At 40.5% G+C, this 19,773-nt stretch overlaps 2 protein-coding genes across 2 annotated transcripts in view; one reads left to right on the forward strand and one right to left on the reverse strand.

Annotated features, from left to right (window-relative positions):
• The first annotated feature begins 1,146 nt into the window (after positions 1-1,146).
• Positions 1,147-17,313, forward strand: Pxt (chorion peroxidase). Its single transcript, XM_034973016.2, has 15 exons — positions 1,147-1,398; positions 2,794-2,961; positions 4,501-4,667; positions 6,274-6,412; positions 7,164-7,310; positions 7,724-7,897; positions 8,567-8,763; positions 9,252-9,438; positions 9,740-9,937; positions 10,755-10,899; positions 11,796-11,955; positions 12,328-12,486; positions 13,072-13,276; positions 14,289-14,400; positions 15,827-17,313. Exons 1-15 carry the CDS (start codon positions 1,272-1,274, stop codon positions 15,891-15,893), a joined length of 2,352 nt encoding a protein of 783 aa, XP_034828907.1. The 5' UTR covers positions 1,147-1,271; the 3' UTR covers positions 15,894-17,313.
• Positions 11,556-19,773, reverse strand: part of LOC117986193 (cadherin-87A-like) — a 290,214-nt gene continuing 281,996 nt past the window's right edge. Inside the window, exon 38 of the transcript XR_011237212.1 lies at positions 11,556-11,604. The gene's annotated coding sequence lies outside the window, so the exon portion shown is untranslated. The remainder of the gene's footprint in view (positions 11,605-19,773) is intronic.

Consider the following 19,773-nt stretch of genomic DNA (forward strand, 5'->3'; position numbering starts at 1 on the left):
TTTTCTTGTATGTTAATAATAAAAAAAAAAAAAAAAAAACGTACTGCTCGAGCGGTTAGCCAGTGATCAACATACACGGACCGCTGGAGCAGTCAGAGTCAACAGCTTGAAGCTGCCATCAAGCAGCTAGCTTAACTGCTCGATGGCAGCATCAAGCTGCCAAGCAATTTCAATGCGGGCGGGAAGCGTGCGCAACGTGGAATGAGGAGCGCGGGCGGAGGTAACTGCGCGAGTCAGTGTATGCCTGGCGACTGCTTAACCACCCAACCGCCCGAAGCAGTTGCAACTGCTTGAGCGGTTCGTTAATGTACTTACGCACGTAGAAGTCTGTAGTTCAATACGCAGTCGTAGCTTGAAGCAGTCTATCCTGACTGCTTCAACCTGTCCGTGTATGGCTGGTCTAAGATGTAAAATACTAATGATTTTAAACTTATTTCGTGGTTTAACAACAGTTTTAACGATTTTGATTGATACAGAGTTAGCTTATAATATGCCGAGGAAGGACATAGGCTACTTTTTATCCCGGAAAATCAAAGGGTTCCCACGGGATTTTTAAAAAACCTAAATTCACGCGGACAAAGCCGTGGGCATCATCTAGTATAAATATATAAGAGGGAAAGGTGACTGACTGACTGACTGACTGATCTATCAACGAAATTTGGCATGCAGATAGCTATTATAACGTAGGCATCCGCTAAGAAAGGGTTTCTGAAAATTCAACCCCTAAGTGGTGAAATAGGGGTTTGAAAGTTGTGTAGTCCTACAGGAACCTACAGTTTTTGGTATTAATAAATAAAAAAATCTGCAACAGAAATATTGTGTTTTAAATCAGGGTAATACTTCGGTCTATAAGTCCCGCAAATTGCTATTGCGCTGGAACCATGTCTCATTAACATCGAAATGACGTCATTTTGACGTCCGCCGACATAAAAATATACCATCAGCTCGAAACTTCAGTCTAGTGCTGACGTCACTAAAATGGCGTCCACGCGCATTAGCAATGTACGGGACTTATAGCTATACAATACATATATCTATGTACCTATGCATTAATAAATTCCGAATGAAATTGTCACTATTCATTCAAAGATTTTTTATAACTACCCTCAATTTTTATTCTTTTAACCAACCGAATGTTCGGCTACTCCTCGGCCATTTTTACATCAAGTCCAATCATTAACACTTCGTCACGATCAATATGTGAACATAAAATTGTTTAAATCACGTTTTTTTGTCGATTTTTTAAATTAAAGCAACGCCTAAGTAACATAATGACTTCAATAAGGTTCGCGTATCAAATTCTTGTTTGTATAGTTGTTTTGAGTCGTATAACATGTGTTGTTAGTGAACCATATGGTAAGGCTTTGGGTGGCCATTACGGGATACATGAAGAAAAAGGTAAGAGGCACAGGTGTTTAGCTTCCGTGCATTTAAACTTATAGTACTTATTGCGCACTACTGAAATAAAGTCGTAGGCAAGAGAGAAAAGATCACACTGAAAAACTAGCTGCTGGTATGACTAAGTCAAGGTTATTTAAACATACATACTGACTGACTGATCTATCAACGCACAGCTCAAACTACTGGACGGATCGGGCTGAAATTTGGTATGCAGATAGCTATTATGACGTAGATATCCGCTAATAAAGGATTTTTGAAAATTCAACCCTAAGGGGTGATATAGGGGTTTGAAATTTATGTAGTCCACGCGGACGAAGTCGCGAGCATAAGCTAGTTTAAACATAAAAAGGAAAAAGTGAGTGACTGACTGACTGACTGATCTATCAACGCACAGCTCAAACTACTGGACAGATCGGGCTGAAATTTGGCATGCCGATAGCTATTATGACGTAGGCATCCGCTAAGAAAGGATTTTTGAAAATTCAACCCCTAAGGGGGTGAAATAGGGATTTGAAATTAGTGTAGTCCACGCGGACGAAGTCGCGAGCATAAGCTAGTTTAAACATATAAGAATAAGTTGCGAATCACCGATCTTCCTTATAATTGGAGGCGAACGTTTTTACCACTAGACCACGGTTCTTAACGGCACTGGTCGCAGTGGCCCGACAGAATGGAAGGATTATTATTTAGTAGCAGTTGGTAATTATTATACTTACTCTGTGATTTTCTGGGACAATAATAGCCTACGTCTGTCCCGCGGGGCACAAACTATCTCTGTCTTAAACGGATGGGCCCTGTAAAGCTCAGAATGACAGTCACACTTTTTCCGGGATAATGTCACTCTCCAGGTCTTTAACTATAGGTACCCATTTTAGCGTTTAAACTACCGTGAGTGATTTCCATTATAAATACTATCTGTCCCGGCTTACTCACGTCAGCGTGGAAACCGCTTTTTGACGCTAAGACAAGGGCATCAGTCGTGGGACGGGACACCATTAGCTCCGCGTGCCTGGATTTCGGTGACGGTTCCAGTGATGAAGAACAGCAGGAACTGTCGGGAGACGATCGGCAGCTGTCTCCCCCCCCCACCCCAGCCACCCTCACAACGGGCTCTACGGGCAGCGGCACGTACGTCCCGCAGTCAAAACCGCGGCGCGTGCGCGGACGGACTCCCTTGAAAAAGGACCCCGGATGGGTTCGAAACTAGTCGGGCTAACGTCGACTACACACGTGAGTAAGCCGGGACAGATAGTATTTATAGGTACCCATGCTAAAAATCACGTCAATACGAATGTACCGTTGCGACGTGATTAAAGGACAAAACAACAAACTAACCAACAACGTTGAGTCAGACGATGTTCTACTTTTCTTCCAAGGTTTTTTGTGTTTCAGAGCACATACACAGCACAGAGCGTCCATGTGCAGTGTGCCCGAGGCAAGGAGTCTGCGTGCCGCACGTGCAGTGCCCGGCTCACGTGCGCCCTGGGTCACACAACCCCCAGTGTCACTTAGATGGCACGCGAATTGGAGTGTGCTGCTTCACAGGCAGAAGCCATGCAGGTACGTGCGTCTAGATATTCCATAAAACGGGAGGTATGTCTAGTACCTATTTCATATCTACTCACACAACCCGCAGGGTCACCTATTATAGCAGGACTGATCCATAGATGGGAGCAGGACTTAGAGACGCCTGCCGCCGGTACCTGGTCGGTTGAAGCGATTCGGCCATACCTTGAGCGATGGCTTAAAAGGCAACATGGAGTGCTGACGTACCGGCTGGTGCAGGTGCTTACAGGGCATGGCTGTTTTGGTAATTACCTGCATCAGATTGCGAGACGGGAGGAGACGCCGGCCTGCCACGAGTGTGGTGCACCAGAAGATACGGCATATCACACTTTGGTAGAGTGTGCGGCATGGGGACCTCAGCGGCACATCCTGTCGTCGACCCTCAGAGGAAGCCTCTCACTTTCGAATGCAATAGACGAGATGATCAGTAGTGAGACCAGCTGGGGCGTAATGGCCTCCTTCTGTGAAACTGTCATATCACTGAAGGAGGCCGCGGAGCGGGAACGAGAGCTGGACGCCGACGCCCACCCGCTCCGCAGAAGAAGACAGGGGAGGAGAAGGAGACAGTATGCTCACCTTCTACTGCCCTAGATATTGGGAGTAAACTTGTGCCGGCCCAACGCCAGGACGTCTCAATCGCATCCGATATCCGGGATCCTGAGACGTCTTATACTTGACGCGGATGGCACCGCTGGGTTTTTTAGTGGGTATGCTGATGGCGGTTAAAAAAAAACCGCGAGTGAGTCCCACATACCCGCCCTTGTGCGGCATGCCTAATAGCATTTTTACCAGCGGAAAAAAAAAAAAAAAAAAAAAAAGGGTCACCTATTATGGCACGTAGGTTGGCGTGCGCTGCCTCACCATCTGACACGAGTGTCTGTATTCCATAGTGTGAGGGGTTTGTCTAATGTAGCCAGGCTCACACATGGTGCTGGTGTGTGATGTTTGGGCCCCCATATCTTGTCCCTGTGCCAGATTTCAAAACAGAGAAAAGGGTAAGTACCTACTTGGGACAAAATAGCACACTTAAAAGTAAACTTTAGGAAGTTTTCCCCATTTATTGTTCCTTCAATTATTTTTATCTTGCTAGAAATATAGTTTATACTGCAAAATATTGTAAGCCTTGTATTGTAGGTAATTGTAAGTGTTAATTTTGTTATTTTGACGACCTCCTCCACGACTGCGCCAGGCAGTGGTGAGCGCTGTGGTCTTAATAGTGGGAGGTCCCGGGTTCGAATCCTGGCAGGGGTTTGGAATTTTATAATTTCTGGTCTGGTCTGGTGGGAGGCTTCGGCCGTGGCTAGTTACCACCCTACCGGCAAAGCCGTGCTGCCAAGCGATTAAGCGTTCTGGTACGATGCCGTGTAGAAACCAAAGGGGTATGGGTTTAATAAAAAACTGCCATACCCCTTCCAGGTTAGCCCACTATCATCTTAGACTGCATCATCACTTACCACCAGGTGAGATTGCAGTCAAGGGCTAACTTGTATCTGAATAAAAAAATAAAAAAATTGAAAAAAAACTACATTTCAGCGGAATCAGACCGCAAATTCCGCTCCTCAGTCAACGTGGAAGACGTCAAGGCGGCTCACAACCAGTCGCGACTGAAGCTGCAGCATTGGCTGCAGCGCGCTGAGGAGTTGCAGAAGGAGCCATACGCTGTCATCAACACCACCGCACCTAGCTATGGGCATCACTTGGTATGACTCATCATTACATCTCTCATTTTTAGGAGTCCGAACCCACGGGACCCTATTAACAACCCTCCGCTGTCCCTCCACCCGTCTGCCTGTCAGCGGGCTGTATCTCATGAACCGTAATCTATATATATATAAAAGGAAAAGGTGTCTGACTGACTGACTGACTGACTGACTGACTGATCTATCAACGCACAGCTCAAACTACTGGACGGATCGGGCTGAAATTTGGCATGCAGATAGCTATTATGACGTAGGCATCCGCTAAGAAAGGATTTTTGAAAATTCAACTCCTAAGGGGGTGAAATAGGGGTTTGAAATTTTGTAGTCCACGCGGACGAAGTCGCGAGCATAAGCTAGTAAATGTATATTTCTTCTTATTATATTGGCGCTATAACAAAAACTAATAAAAAATTCAAAATGGCCGCCAATAAAGTCTATGTTACGAGTATGTTGGAACTTGTTCGTGTATGTGTATTGTGGGGCGGTGTTCCCACTAGATTACAACATGGGGTTATTCAAGGGGCGGACCAACAAATTTCTATAAGGCCGGCAACGCATCGGCGGTTCCTCTGGTGCTGCAAATGTTCTTGGGAGGCGGTAATCACTTAACATCAGGTGAGGTCGCCTGCTCGTTTGCTCGCTATATTATCTATTTTTTTTTTAAACTTGGAGTTTCCTAAAAGATTACTTGCACTTTAGATTGCCTTGAAGTTACTTGTTACGTGCGTCCCACGTTTTTCGTTTTCAATCTCTTCTTCTAGACAAGCGTGCTCCAACTTAGACCTCATCATTGCTTTCTGTAAAGCATGACTGTCGTCAAGCGCAAGCCTCTCGCAACAAAAAATCTTACATTTTTAACCGACTTCAAAAAAAGGAGGAGGTTCTCAATTCGTCGGAATCTTTTTTTATTTTTTTTATTTTTTATTGTATGTTCCCCGATTACTCGAAGACGCCTGGACCGATTTTGAAAATTCTTTTTTTGTTTGAAAGGGTATACTTCAAAGTTGGTCCCATTTAAATTTGGTGAAGATCTGATGAACATCTTCGAAGATAGATACTGGAACTCCTCAACGGATAAGAGTAAATTGCTCGCGATCAGTGTAATAGCTTAGTAAACAGTAGATTTTTAACCAGGCATAGCATAATTCCATGGGGCCACTAAAAATTGTGAAATAAAATTTTTGTACAAAAAAAATAAAAACCGACTTCGATACACAAACACTAAAAATTGAAAAATAATTTAATTTATTACCGAATATATTATGTATACAAGAGTTAATATAGTTCCATAATAATATTTTTGGGGTCGGTGCCAATGAGGTGCCATTGTGGAGTCTCATAAAAATATGAAGCCTAGACGATTCGCGCAGCTAAAGCTAATTGGCACCGGCACCAAAAAGTATTATTATGGAACTATATTAACTCTTGTATACATAATATATTCGGTAATAAATTAAATTATTTTTCAATTTTTAGTGTTTGTGTATCGAAGTCGGTTTTTATTTTATATAATTTTTAGTCTGTTTAAAAAACGCGGTAGGAGTTATTATACATATAAAAACAGTTGTGCGTACTATAAATATAATGATTTCCTTTCTATTTGCAGTCTCTAGTGACATACGATAAAAGAGCACAGAAACTGGGGCGTGGCGCACTGCTAAACCTTTTTGCTGCGCAGGAGTTGAAATCTAGACAGGCTCTGTCAGGTGACGAATTAGCCTTGGGATTCACTGATCATACAGATGGTAAGTAAAACGGTTGAAAATTACATTAACAATTTTAATTACAATATTAGATGAACCGGCGACATTCGTCCGCATGGATTTAGTTTTATTTTAAATGCTGTGGGAATTCTTTGACTTTTCGGGATAAAACGTATAGGACCGTCTTTACCCGGGGGTTCGAAGGGTGCGGTGCACCCGGGCGCAAGGCGATTGCCATAAATTTAGATATACTACACTGACACCATGCGAGCGAAGCCACGGGCACGGCCAGTGGCGTAATAATAGGGTGACAAGCTGGGCAAAAGGCCACGGACCAAGGGTCCCACCACCCTTGAGGGCCAGGGGCCGAACGAAACAACTTTCGCACCCCGGCAAAAGTATGCTTAAGCCGGCCCTGAAAAAGTAGCCTACCTAAGGATACAAGCTATTTCTGTACCAAATAAATGATGCCCGCAGCTTCATCCACGTCAGTTTAGGTTTTTAAGAATGTCGTGAGATTTGTTAAGATTTTCCGGGACAAAAAGTAGCCCTGAAATAATATAGTTTGATCTCTGTACCGAATTTTGAAAAACAACCGGTAAAACATAATATAGGCCGTGAAAAGCTAGTAGACAGACAGACAGGCACACTTTCACATTTAGGTAGGTATGACATTAAAATATACCTACCAAACGATCGAAAAACAATTACATTATATTAATCACCTACTAACTCTATTACTTCAGCGTTTGTTTTAGGTTTGAACTTTATAATTGTTCCTTTCACATTGTAGGACCATTCTGCCCACCCGTGCCGTCATGTCCAGAAGTACCGAGTAAATACAGGAGTGTAGATGGCAACTGCAACAACCAAGCCAAGCCGAGCTGGGGCGCTGTCAATACTGGCTACAGAAGAATGCTACCGCCTTCGTATAGTGATGGTAATTGTGTTTCATAGCATTTTACTCCAATCCTTCCTCAAACACGATTTGGCTTGACATCAATCGCATTTGATGTACCTAATAAATGTTACCATATTCAGAATACAACGCATTTTTTAGACTTTTCTTCACAACTATCGCTTCATAAACTATTTCTTGGTTTAACTTTTCTTGGATATCTCATGACTTGGGAAGATGTTAAATCTTGAGTTAGTAGAGGAAGTTCCTTTCAGGAATTTGTTGATCCGCCCCGGCCCTTGAATAATCCCACCTTGAAATCTAGTGGGTACCTACATCGCCGAAAGAAGTTGGTTCCACAGTTTGCATGTGCGTGGAAAAAGATCTGGCACAACGGGCGGTCAAAGTGCACCAGGCACCTATGTTGTGAGGTTGGAACTCCTCTTGTTTTCCAGGTATTTGGGCAATCAGGATTTCAGAATTAGGTTTGCCACTCCCATCCGCGCGAGCAGTCAGCAGTGCACTCATACTGGACGGCAGTCACCCCAGCCGCACACACAACCTGCTGTTCATGCAGTTCGGGCAGTTCATAGCGCATGACATCAGCACGGCGGTGGTCTTTACTTTAGGTAAGCTCTAAGCATATTGTGGTACTTGATCAGCGTGAGCAGTCAGCAATACCAAAGATAATATATACAAATTTGTTTAATATATTATCTTTGGCAATACTCATACTGGTCGGGACCTCCTTCGTTGCTCACGAACGGTCGTTTGCCAACGTCATTTGAACCTTCCATCTTTTTCATCATCATTCAACGCATCGCCAACCCACTACTGAGCATTGTTCTCCTCTAAGAATGAGAAAGATTTAGGCTACAGTCCCTCACACTGGCCAAGTCCAGATTGGCAGACTTCTCTCACCTTTGAGAACAATATGGAGAACTCTCAGAACAGTATGCAAGTTTCGTCATAATATTTTATAAAGCAAGTGGTATTGTGATCTTTTTACTTCCTCCTAAATTCATACAAGATTTGTATAAGTATTCTACTAGATTATACCCCTATTTTAACTTTAACTTTCAACCCCCATCATCCGCGTCGACTACACAAACCCCTATTTCACTCCCTTAGGGGTTGACATTCTGAAAGTCCTATCTTAGCAGATGTTTACGTCATAATAGTTATCTGCATGCCAAATTCCAGCCCAATCCATCTGTGCGTGGACAGATCAACCAGTCAGTCAGTCAGCCATTCACCTTTTCATTCATGTTTATTTTAATTGTTGTCGTGTCTCTCAGGTAACGGTCACCCCATTTCCTGCTGTGACAGAAATGGCGAAGATGTCCTGCCTCTAGAGAGGCAGCACTGGGCCTGCGCGCCCATCATCCTGGATGAAGGAGACCAGTTCTACGGCCAGTTTAACCAGAAATGTATCAATTTCGTGCGGGCTCAGCTTGCGCCAGACTTTGACTGTTCTGTTGGTTATGCTACGCAGGTATTGTACGATTCAAACTTAAATGCGTCTGCGTGAAGTTAGCTTTACCATCTTGCGCATGGTACACTCGAGAACTAAATAAACTAAGCTGCTTCCTATAGTTCCATGTAGGTAAAGAACATTAGTTTACTTTTACTGTACCACAAAGAGCTGATCCTACGCGTGTCCTAAAATTTCCTATTTAATTTTAATAATACTAATAAAATATTTAATACTAAGTTACATAAATAGATAATAATAAGTAGATAACTAGATAGTAATATTCCTGTAAGTACTACTTTGAATTCAAAGAAGTTTACTTAGGTACTTCAGAACCAGAAGTCCTTTAATTCTGGGTCAGGTCGTCACCAATAAAAATAAAAGGCATAAGGTAAAGGCAGGTATTACCGAACCATTGAAGGAAATGTTTAAATCGAAATAAATAATTATGGGTACTGATTGCTTTCACATTTACCTACCTACCATTTCAAACCTTTTAATTTTTCCAGATGAACGGTGCATCTCACTATCTGGACATGTCACACCTGTACGGCAACTCGCCAGAGAAGATGGCTAAGCTGCGAGCAGCGGGCGGACTGCTGGCAGTGTTCAACGACTACGGCAGGGAACTGCCTCCTCTGACCAGACGGAAGGAGTGCTTGAATGTGCACGACGGGGCTGCTTGCTTTGAATCTGGTAAAGCAGGGGAAGGGAGGGGTATCGATTATCTAAGAAGCGTGACTTTTTCATGATTTTTCATATTTATTATTATTTTCTTAACAAACTTAGGTCAAACTGGGTTTTTTCAAAGCCGTGCCAATAAAAACTGTCATATCCCTTCCAGGTTAGCCCGCATCCATCTTAGATTGCATCATCACTTGCCACCAGGTGAGATTGCAGTCAAGGGCTAACTTATATCTGAATAACAAAAAAAGCTCAACTCTGTGAACAAGGTATAGGAGTCGTTGATTAAACTATGAATATTGTTGGTTGTTAGGTGACAACCACGGAAACCAGGTGATTTCCCTAACAGTCCTCCACACGATCTGGACTCGAGAACACAACAGGATAGCCCGGGCTCTGTCAGAGCTGAACCCTGGCTGGGACGAGGACACCGTCTTCATGGAGACCAGGAGAATCGTGCTCGCGGAGTACCAGCATATCATCTATAATGAGTGGCTTCCACTACTACTAGGTAAATGTAATATTTTATTTATTGAAGAAGTTCTAGGTTGGGTATAATCTACTTGCTTTGCGACGTTGAGGTACAATCTAGTATTTGACAACTAGTCAAATCAGTGGCCCTACCGCGGTTGTTTGACAGCTACAATGTCACGATCGCAATCATCTCTGATTGGTTAATGCTCGCTCACTATTGGCCACAATACATTGTTGCTCATTGTTGCAACAAGAATCGCACAAATTCAGCCAATCAGAACAATTGAGATTGTAATAATGATTGATGTAGGTTTTAGACAATCGCCCCGCAGTAACTTTTTATCAAACCTGTTATGTAGTATGCGATAGGTCGAGATGGCAATCGGGGGGAGGAGCGCGGGGGGGGAGGGGCGTTCCAAGTGACGGGTGTACGGGGCGTCCTCCCCAACCTCAACGCAACTACACTTGTAAAAGTTGTTGAACTATCATCATCATCATCATCATCAGCCTGTGGATGTCCACTGTTGGACATAGGCCTTCCCTAAAGAGCGCCACCACACCCGGTCCTCAGCCTTCCTCATCCAGCCACTTCCCGCCAGCCTCTTTATATCGTCGGTCCATCGTGCTGGAGGGCGTCCCACACTACGCTTGCTTAAACGCGGTCTCCACTCAAGGACTTTCCGGCTCCAACGGCCATCGCCTCTACGACAGGCATGACCTGCCCACTGCCACTTCAGCTTGCTAATAGTTTGGGCTATGTCAGTGACCTTGGTTCTCCTGCGGATCTCCTCATTTCGGATCTTGTTCGGATGTTGAACTATACTTGTAAAATAATACAATTTTGTGTAATCCAGGTCCTAAAACGATGCAAGTATTCGGTCTGACTCCATCACCAGGGTATGCTTTGACATACGACCCGACTGTCGACCCATCTCTCGCCGTCGAGTTCGCCGCTGCTGCCATGAGGTTCGGGCATTCCATAGTCGACAGTCAGCTTACGTAAGACTCTCTCTATGTTATATTTTCTCATTGCTGAAGGTCTTGATTCCTTGCATTAAAGTGTCTGACAATGCATGACGTCATTTATAATAGGCACTACTCCGAAGAAAATATAAAAAAATAGACTTTATACTTTGACGTAGGTAATATTTAGTACACCTTTATCACCTGTTTTCTCCCAAAGCCACCATAATTCAAACAAACATCCAAACAAACGTTCCTCTCCTAGTGTTTTGGGGACAATACACAGAGAAACTTTCGGCTTTTATAAAATACTAGAGGATGTCCACGACTTCATCCGCGTGGATTTAAGTTTAGAAAAATCCCGTGGGACCTCTTTGACTTTCGGGATAAACAGTAGTCTAGGTCCTTCCCCGGGATGCAAGCTATCTCTGTACCAAAATTCGTCAAAATCGGTCAAGCAGATGGACCGTGAAAAGCTAGCAGACAAACAGACAGACACTTTCGCAATTATAATGCATTATGGAAGTAAGTACGGGTAGTATGGATTAAATAAATAAACAAAAGTTTATTCAGCTAACAAAATAGTAAAAGAGAAAAAAATATATGACCAAATTGTTAAAAATTACAAAATTAAAAATAAATCCCGCAAATTGCTATTGCGCTGGAACCATGTCTCATTAACATCGCAATGACGTCAGCCGAAATAAAAATATACCATGAGCTCGAAACTTCAGTCTAGTGCTGTCGATGTAGTCACTAAAGACGGAAACGTTTAAGTGCGGAAACCGCAGCCCAGAATGAAGAAGAAGAAGTATTCACTAAAATGGCGGCCACGAGCATTAGCAATTTGCGGGTCTTATATACCTAAAACTACGAGTTTGAAAGTAGGTACTTACCTACTATTTTTATTCGAATCAGTTTTTTTTGTTTAGGGCCTTAAGTCCGCAGCACAAGGGAATTTACGAGTCAATATCCCTACCAGAAGTGATGTTCCAGCCGTCCAGACTGCGGATCAAGCCCTTCTTGGACCGACTTCTGTTGGGTCTCATGTGGCAACCAATGCAGTCCGTCGACCCTTTTGTTACTGAGGCTGTAAGTAAGAATAAGGGGGTATAGAACCAACACGACATAGACAATAAATAGACAAGACATAGACAAGATATAGACAAGACATAGACGAGACATTGACGAGACATAGACAAGATCATAAACTTTAATGCACAGCTTTAATGAAATATTCACTATATCTCCTTCATTTTGCAAGGCAATTCGTAAACTATAAAATATGTATAGTGTATACCTACTTAATATAATAGGTAGCTCTCATAATATGGATAGACTGTTAAAAAAAAAAAAAATCAACCCCATCATTGTATGGTTAATGGATATGGTCTTTAGTGAGCCTACTACAAAAGCTGTTAAAGGTGAAAACATAAAATCATTCTGTTTCTTTTCTCCCAACAGTTATCCCGCTACATGTTCCACGGAGGAAACCCATACGGGCTGGATCTAGCCGCCATTAACATCCAACGCGGCAGAGACTTTGGTCTTCAGTCATATAATGAGTACCGAAGACTGGTTGGACTGGAGCCGATCACTGACTTCCATCAGTTTGCACCGAGTGTTAGTATAACCCCTGAGAAATAAGATCCGAAATGAGGAGATCCGTAGGAGAACCAAGGTCACTGACATAGCCCAAACTATTAGCAAGCTGAAGTGGCAGTGGGCAGGCCATGCCTGTCGTAAAGGCGATGGTCGTTGGAGCCGGAAAGTCCTTGAGTGGAGACCGCGTTTAAGCAAGCGTAGTGTGGGACGCCCTCCAGCACGATGGACCGACGATATAAAGAGGCTGGCGGGAAGTGGCTGGATGAGGAAGGCTGAGGACCGGGTGTGATGGCGCTTTTTAGGAAAGCCTATGTCCAACAGTGGACGTCCACAGGCTGATGATGATGATGATGATGTTAGTATATAGCTACTAATAGCTGTTAACTCATTGGGGTCTGCTGGGGTTTTGGTGCGGTCATCATTAAACCTTGGGACTTCTATTGGTTCTTCGAAGTATCTGCCCCGCTCATTGCCACCAGCTTCAAAACTCATTGAGCTATTTCGGTTTCTCTGGTTCTTCTAAGGATCTTCTCCTTCGCTTGAAGAGGATTGGGAAAACTATGCTAAAGCAAACTATGAAAATTAAAATTATTCCCTTTTCAGGCCGCCCAAAGGCTTTCCGCTGTATACGCAAGCCCGGAAGACATAGATTTATGGGTGGGGGGACTTCTAGAAGAGCCAGTGGAGGGGGGTATTATTGGGACTACCTTCGCCAATATCATAGCTGACCAGTTTACGGAGTTAAAGAGGGGGGATAGGTATTATTACGAATACGGATCTGATGTTAACCCTGGAGCTTTTACCCCGAGTAAGTTACTATTATGTTTTTGACCAAATTTTACTCATAATCGCTTTCTATCCTGTCGGTTCTTTATTATGTAAAAGGGCTCGCGTAGTAAAGTAGCGTATAGATGTGACGTCATATTTGACGTAATTTGACGTACTTCTAGTATAAGTCCCGCAAATTGCTAATGCGGGTGGTCGCCATTTTAGTGACGTCAGCACTAGACTGAAGTTTCTTATAAGCAGGTAGCGGATGAGGATTTTACGAATTCGGGAAGACCTATTTAATAATTACTAGGGAATAATTTATTTTGGACATAGGCATTATCCCAATTGGCTCAGGTTTGGTTTAGTGGAAGGCTTCCGCCCGGCCATGCACTGTGGTGCAGCAAGCGTGGCAGTGATGCATGGATAACGTCACGTCACGTCAATAACGTCACGTTATGAAGGTAAAATGTGACTGACTAACTGATCTTGATAGATCAGTCAGTCACATTTTATCGGACGGACGGATCGGGCTGGGCATACAGATAGATTTTTGAAAATTCAACCCTTCCGGTTGTGAAATAGGGGTTTGTTTGTAGTCCACGCGGACGAAGTCGCGAGCATAAGCTAGTATTATCTATATAAAAGGAAAAGATTACTCTGACTGACTGACTGACTGACTGCCTCATCTAGACAGGTCAAACTACTGGACGGATCGGGGTGAAAGGTATGCAGATATCTATTAATATGATAATAATATGTAACTAAGTGTAGGTATATTATACTTGCTTGCACATTTCATAAACTTTTACCAGTGGACCCTACACTAGGAGGTGACCTGTATCGTAGGGTCCGAGTTAATGTTTACCATGGTTTCCTGTTTTATTTCATTAATGCGGTTAAGCACGGAAAATTAGTGACTGAGGTATATTAATGGTATATATATGTTATAAAACTTATGAATACATATTATCATAATATTATGACGTAAACATCCGCTAAGAATGAATTTTTCCAGTTATTTATAAAGGTGAAATGATTTGTATTTTCAGGTCAATTGTCTGAAATAAAGAAGGTAACCTTAGCGCGGATCGTGTGTGACAACAGGGATGGAATAGAAATGTCTACGTCATCGCCTAACGCCTTTTTGAGAAGTTTACCGGGGTAAGAGTTGTAATATTCGTTTCTTTCTCACTACACTCACTACAGTACCCGTAGTACAAGATTTTACGTCTCACCAAACGAAACCAAATTCGAGAGTCGAAATACTTCCGCGTTACCGTAAAATGGACCTAAACAGCCTTGAATTGAAGTAAAATATTCAATGCCACTGATTTTAATTTCGTAATGTTTCCGCTTGGAGCGCTGGCTGTAGAAGTGTAGACAAACTTGAGCTTTAAAACAAGGCATTTAAGATCCAGTTTACTGTAACGCGGAAGTATTTCGACTCTCGAATTTGGTTTGGTTTGGTGAGACGTAAAATCTTGTACTACGGGTACAGAGCACGGGTCTCCTCTCAGAGTGAGAAGGGTTTTGCCCATAGTCTACCGCGCTGGCCATGTGCGGATTGGTAGACTTCACACACTTTTGAGAACATTATGGAGAACTCTCAGGCATGCAGGTTTCCTCATGATGTTTTCCTTCACCGTTAAAGCAAGTGATATTTAATTAATTAAAACGCACATAACTCCGAAAAGTTAGAGGTGCGTGCCCGGGATCGAACCCCCGACCTCCGATTAGAAGGCGAACGTCCTAACCACTAGGCTATTGCAGCTTCGTTCTTTCACTCAATAAAATATGATATTATGCCTGATATGCCCCGCCCTTCATAGTTGCTGATCGTTCCTCCCTGTGTTGAGGACAAACGCAGAGAAACAATCAGCTTTTATAAAATAACGAAGGTCTGACACGCGCTGGCTCTCTCTAAAAAATGAAAAGCGGAAAATCAGCGTCCTGCATGTTATGTGTGTTAACGCATATGATGCAAGACATTATGCTGAGCTGTACACCCATGTGGGGTGGTGTCACAGATGAAAATGTTACATTTGTACTTTGTTTTATCTGTGACACCAACAACAAATAAATGCATTTTCTTTCTTTCTTCTTTCTCTATTCCTACCTACCTGATTATTTTTATCCCTCAAAAGGAAAAAGGAACCCTTATACCCTGTCTGTCTGTCTCTCTGTCTGTCAGTCCGTCCGTGCGTCCGTCCGTCTGTCTGTCTGTCTGTCTGTCATATCAATTTAAGAAAATCAAAAGCCATAGGGTACTTACTTCCCGTTGACCTAGAATCATGAAATTTGGCAGGTAGCAGCGTGTTACAGCACAAATCAACGAAAAAGTCCAAAAACAGTGACTTTGTGGTTACATCACAAAAAATTGGCAAGTGTCCACGACCAAATAAAATATTTACTAAATCTCAACACAGATGACTCTGTCCGTCATTAACTTGTTCTGCTATTAGAGCGAACGCAATTTACACTGGAGTATTATTTCTTGTACGATGGTACGGAATCCGTCGCGTGCGAACCCGACTCACACTTGACCGGCTTTTTTTTGTTACCTACTTTAACCACGTTTTTTTTTCAGGAACGATCCAGTACAATGTGATAGTCCTCTAATACCAGCGATGGATTTAACGTTATTCAAAGAATAATTTTTATGGTTATAAAAAGTACAATCACGCACATCAGCATATTTTTTTTTTAATTTTTAATTCTAAAAATCTATCACAGAGATTTCTTTTGAGTAGAAGTATCGGTAGGGGTTGTTAAAATTAAATTTGGCTACAGCTTTTTTCAATTTTTTCTTTTTTTTCTTTGTTTCTCGCTTTCCTGTTCTATTTTCGTGTCTCTTCTAAATAACACCAAATTTTAGCGATTATTACAACTTAATTATATTACAAAAGTGATCTTTAATTATTTTGTTACAACTTATGCATGCTTTTTGTGATATAAATTAGTTGTAAATAATTATACTTTGGATATTTTTAATTTTAATATTATTTTAATTTGTAAAGCTCAATTCATGAAATGTTTTTTTTGTTTTCGACTGGTGTCCGAACAGTGAAAAACTTGATTTTTAAATAACGCAATTTTATGAATTGAACTTTTACAGAATATTTCTACACTGTAACTAAATTTATTTATAACAAGGATTGAAGTTGTACCTGTTTTTATGATTTTTTTCGTAAAAAATCCAGGAATCGGGGGCATTGAGGGGGTTGGTGATAGTAGGATATTACGTTTGCTAAAAGTTTGATGATATTTAAAAAGTTAGTTTTTAAATTTTGATTTCCCTTTAAAAAAATAAAAAGCGTCCCGTGGTACTTTGAGTGTTTATTAATATATTTAATTATAATATTTTAATAGCGATGCTGTCACTTTACCATATTATATAAAAGATTTATTTAATCACGAATAGAGCAAAATAAATTTAGTTGCCTTAATTATGTTTTAAAACTGCGACTGTATGTACGGATTTTAAAATAATGATGAAATGGACAATTTTTCTAACTAGAACGGTAAGAGTGGTGTTGCCATGTTTGTTTTTATTTTTTTAATGTAAGTTTTGCAAAAAAATGTGTAATAATTAAATATTGTAATCATTGTAAATTTTCAAATGTAAATTATAATTGTATCTATTGAATAAATGAAATTGTGTAACTTACCGATCAACTTTATCGATGATGTATTTTTTTCCGTTAAAAGCAATGAATTCGTGCCAGACTGGTAATATTTAATTAGCAAAAAACAAATATATATTTTAAAAATGTAACTTTTTTTAATGTATTTTTAACGGTCATACTGTTAAGTTAGTTTCATCATCAATAGTTGTTATTATTTTGATTTTATATTCTTCACTTATCTAGATTTAGAAATTAAAACAAAAAAAAGATTAGGTTTCAAAAAGTTAATGTAGAATTAATTATAAAGGAGCTCCTTAGTTAATAAGTATGAATTATATTGTAAATGAATGATTTCTATGCATATTAATCATGTTAAGTGATAAGTTAAGATAATGAAAATTGAAAATTGAGTGTAATGTAATGAATGATCAATAAAATGTTGTAACCAAATAAAGAATGAGTTTGAATCAGAATTTATTTAGGGCGGGGTATATCAGGCATACCTACTATCATTTATTAACCTTTGCGTTTACATTTTTTCAGAATAGTTTTGTACCAGATCAACAGTCATATTATTATTATTGTAATTCAAAAAAGAGAAATTTTTGGTGTATCATTTAAATATCATAGCTCTTATATTATATTGCTTCAGAAGTTCAAAATTTTTCTAAAATCATAATTTTAAAATATTTTTTTTTAATATTTTTTCTTAAGTGTAGGTAAAACACTAAAATTATAAATGCTCCAGAAGTATTTAGTAAATTTTTCCATATTACAACAAAAAGCATAGGTTATAAACTAAAAGTTTTTCAAAAAGTTTTCTCTTTTTGAAAAACGTATTAGGTTTTGCCTAGTTCTGAGAAACTGAATTTTTACAATTAAATTGCACTAGCAACCCGCCGAGGCTTCGCACGGGTGCTTGAAAATGAAATATAGCTTATGTCATTCAGGAAGAATGTACCTTTTTATTGGTGAAAGAATTTTCAAAATCGGTTTAGTAGTTACAGAGATTACTTCCTACAAACAAACTTGCACACTACCTCTTCATTATAGATTTAAGTTTAAGCTTTATACGATATCTTTATTGAATCTCGACAAAAGAAAGTAAACGTGGTAATTTATAGCCAATACCGTACAGCTTCTTGGATGGGTCCAAAATAACTGGACACGTCTCATGCATCAATGAAGAATATCTTTAACTCTGATGTGTTTCTTACAGTTCTTTGAAAATAATATAAGACGATAAAATTGCCAGTCAAAAAGTAAAGACTGAAGATTTAGTAGCTTTAAGGTGTTTCCACACGTTAGGTTTAACTGTGCGGGATTAATAGTACCGTTATTATCATCATCACCAACCCATAACCAGCCCACGTCTAAAAACAAGTCTCCTAGTCTCTAAATGAGAACGGTTCATGCCACATTCTGCTACGCTGACAAAGTGTGGATAAGCAGACTTCACACACCTTTGAAAAAATTATAGAGACCTCTTGGGCATGCACGCTCACGATGTTTCCCTTCACCGTTGAAGCAAGTGTTATTTAATTGCTTAAACATACATAACTCCGAAAAATACGACCTGCGTACCCGGGATCGAACTCCCGACCTCCTGATTTAGAGTTCACTAGACTATCACAAACATACCTAATATAAAGGTCGAGTTATATGTAACGTGCACGGGACGGGAGGATTCTTGAACTACTATTGAATCACCAGAACGTCGCGTCCCTTCCGTTTTCGTGTTTTTAGATAGTAGTTCAAGAAATCTTCCAATCACGTCCCGTGCACGTTACGTCTCGACCTTAAGTCGAATTGAGACATTCTTTTTTTTAATCAGTTTAAAAGGCCCAAGGTTAAAACCGCGCGATTACACGTATAATCTGACCTACCCTAATAATAAAAACAGTGAGTACACACTTGAGGTGTAACCGTAAGTTTGTGTGTTCATTTTCGGGCGCGGGCCGCAAACATCGACACGCAAATTGGTTTATTCTTACTTTGTTTCTGCGAAAACATCCAACTGAGTACAGTCTAGCTGAAAACGCTTACATTCAAGTCTATTGTGATTTTAAAAACCAGTTAAGTTCGAATCGGACTCGCTGACGAAGGGTTCCATACCATCGTACAATAGTTATCAGTAGGTGTACTTTATAATTATTTTTTTCACTTGGATGGCAGCCATTCTGAAATTCTGCATCTTGGTTTTTTTATTATTTGTGTACCATAATTTTATTAGAGTAGCAATAGAAATACACATTTTGTGAAAATTTCAACTCTCTACCTGTTACGGTTTATGTCTTATGAGATACAGCCCACTGACGACAGACAGACAAACGGTCAGCGAAGGCTGACTAATATGATGCCATTGGCAACCTTCGGGTCGGGCACATCAAAAAGACGTTTAATTAAAATCCATACTTTGCATTACCATAGTTCCATACTAATAAGTAATAATTATAAATGCGAAAGTGGCTGTCTGTCTGTTTGTGTCCTTTTTACGGCCAGTTGTTAAAACGATTTTTAAGAAATTTGGTACAGTGATAGCTTGTATCTCGGAAGCGGACATACGCTACCTAATCCTGGAAAGAAGGGTTCCCATAGAGTTCTAAAATAAAGTAACCTCTTCCAGACGAAGTCGTGGACATCACCTAGTAAGAAATAAAAAACTTTTTAAAGATTTACTAATTGGATTAGAAGTAAATTTAGATCTTTTTTTTAAATAAACAACAATTAATGAAAAAAGTCATAAGACAACGATTACATTGAACAAAATATTATTCCATAATAAATGTAATACTAAATGGAACTTTTTACATAAAAATCATTATCGATAAGGTAATTTGTGTCATATTCCAAATAAATCTGTATTAGTTCTTCCAGGTGCATATACAATAAATTACAAGATAACGAA

The sequence above is a fragment of the Maniola hyperantus genome, chromosome 10, assembly GCF_902806685.2.
Source record: "Maniola hyperantus chromosome 10, iAphHyp1.2, whole genome shotgun sequence".
Classification (NCBI taxonomy): domain Eukaryota; kingdom Metazoa; phylum Arthropoda; class Insecta; order Lepidoptera; family Nymphalidae; genus Maniola; species Maniola hyperantus.

Excerpts from the sequence above, each read along its gene's own strand:
- Pxt (XM_034973016.2), top strand. The coding sequence starts at position 1,272 with ATGACTTCAATAAGGTTCGCGTATCAAATTCTTGTTTGTATAGTTGTT. Across the intron at positions 1,399-2,793 it reads CGGGATACATGAAGAAAAAG|AGCACATACACAGCACAGAG; the intron begins GTAAGAGGCACA and ends TTTGTGTTTCAG. Across the intron at positions 14,401-15,826 it reads TTTTTGAGAAGTTTACCGGG|GAACGATCCAGTACAATGTG; the intron begins GTAAGAGTTGTA and ends TTTTTTTTTCAG.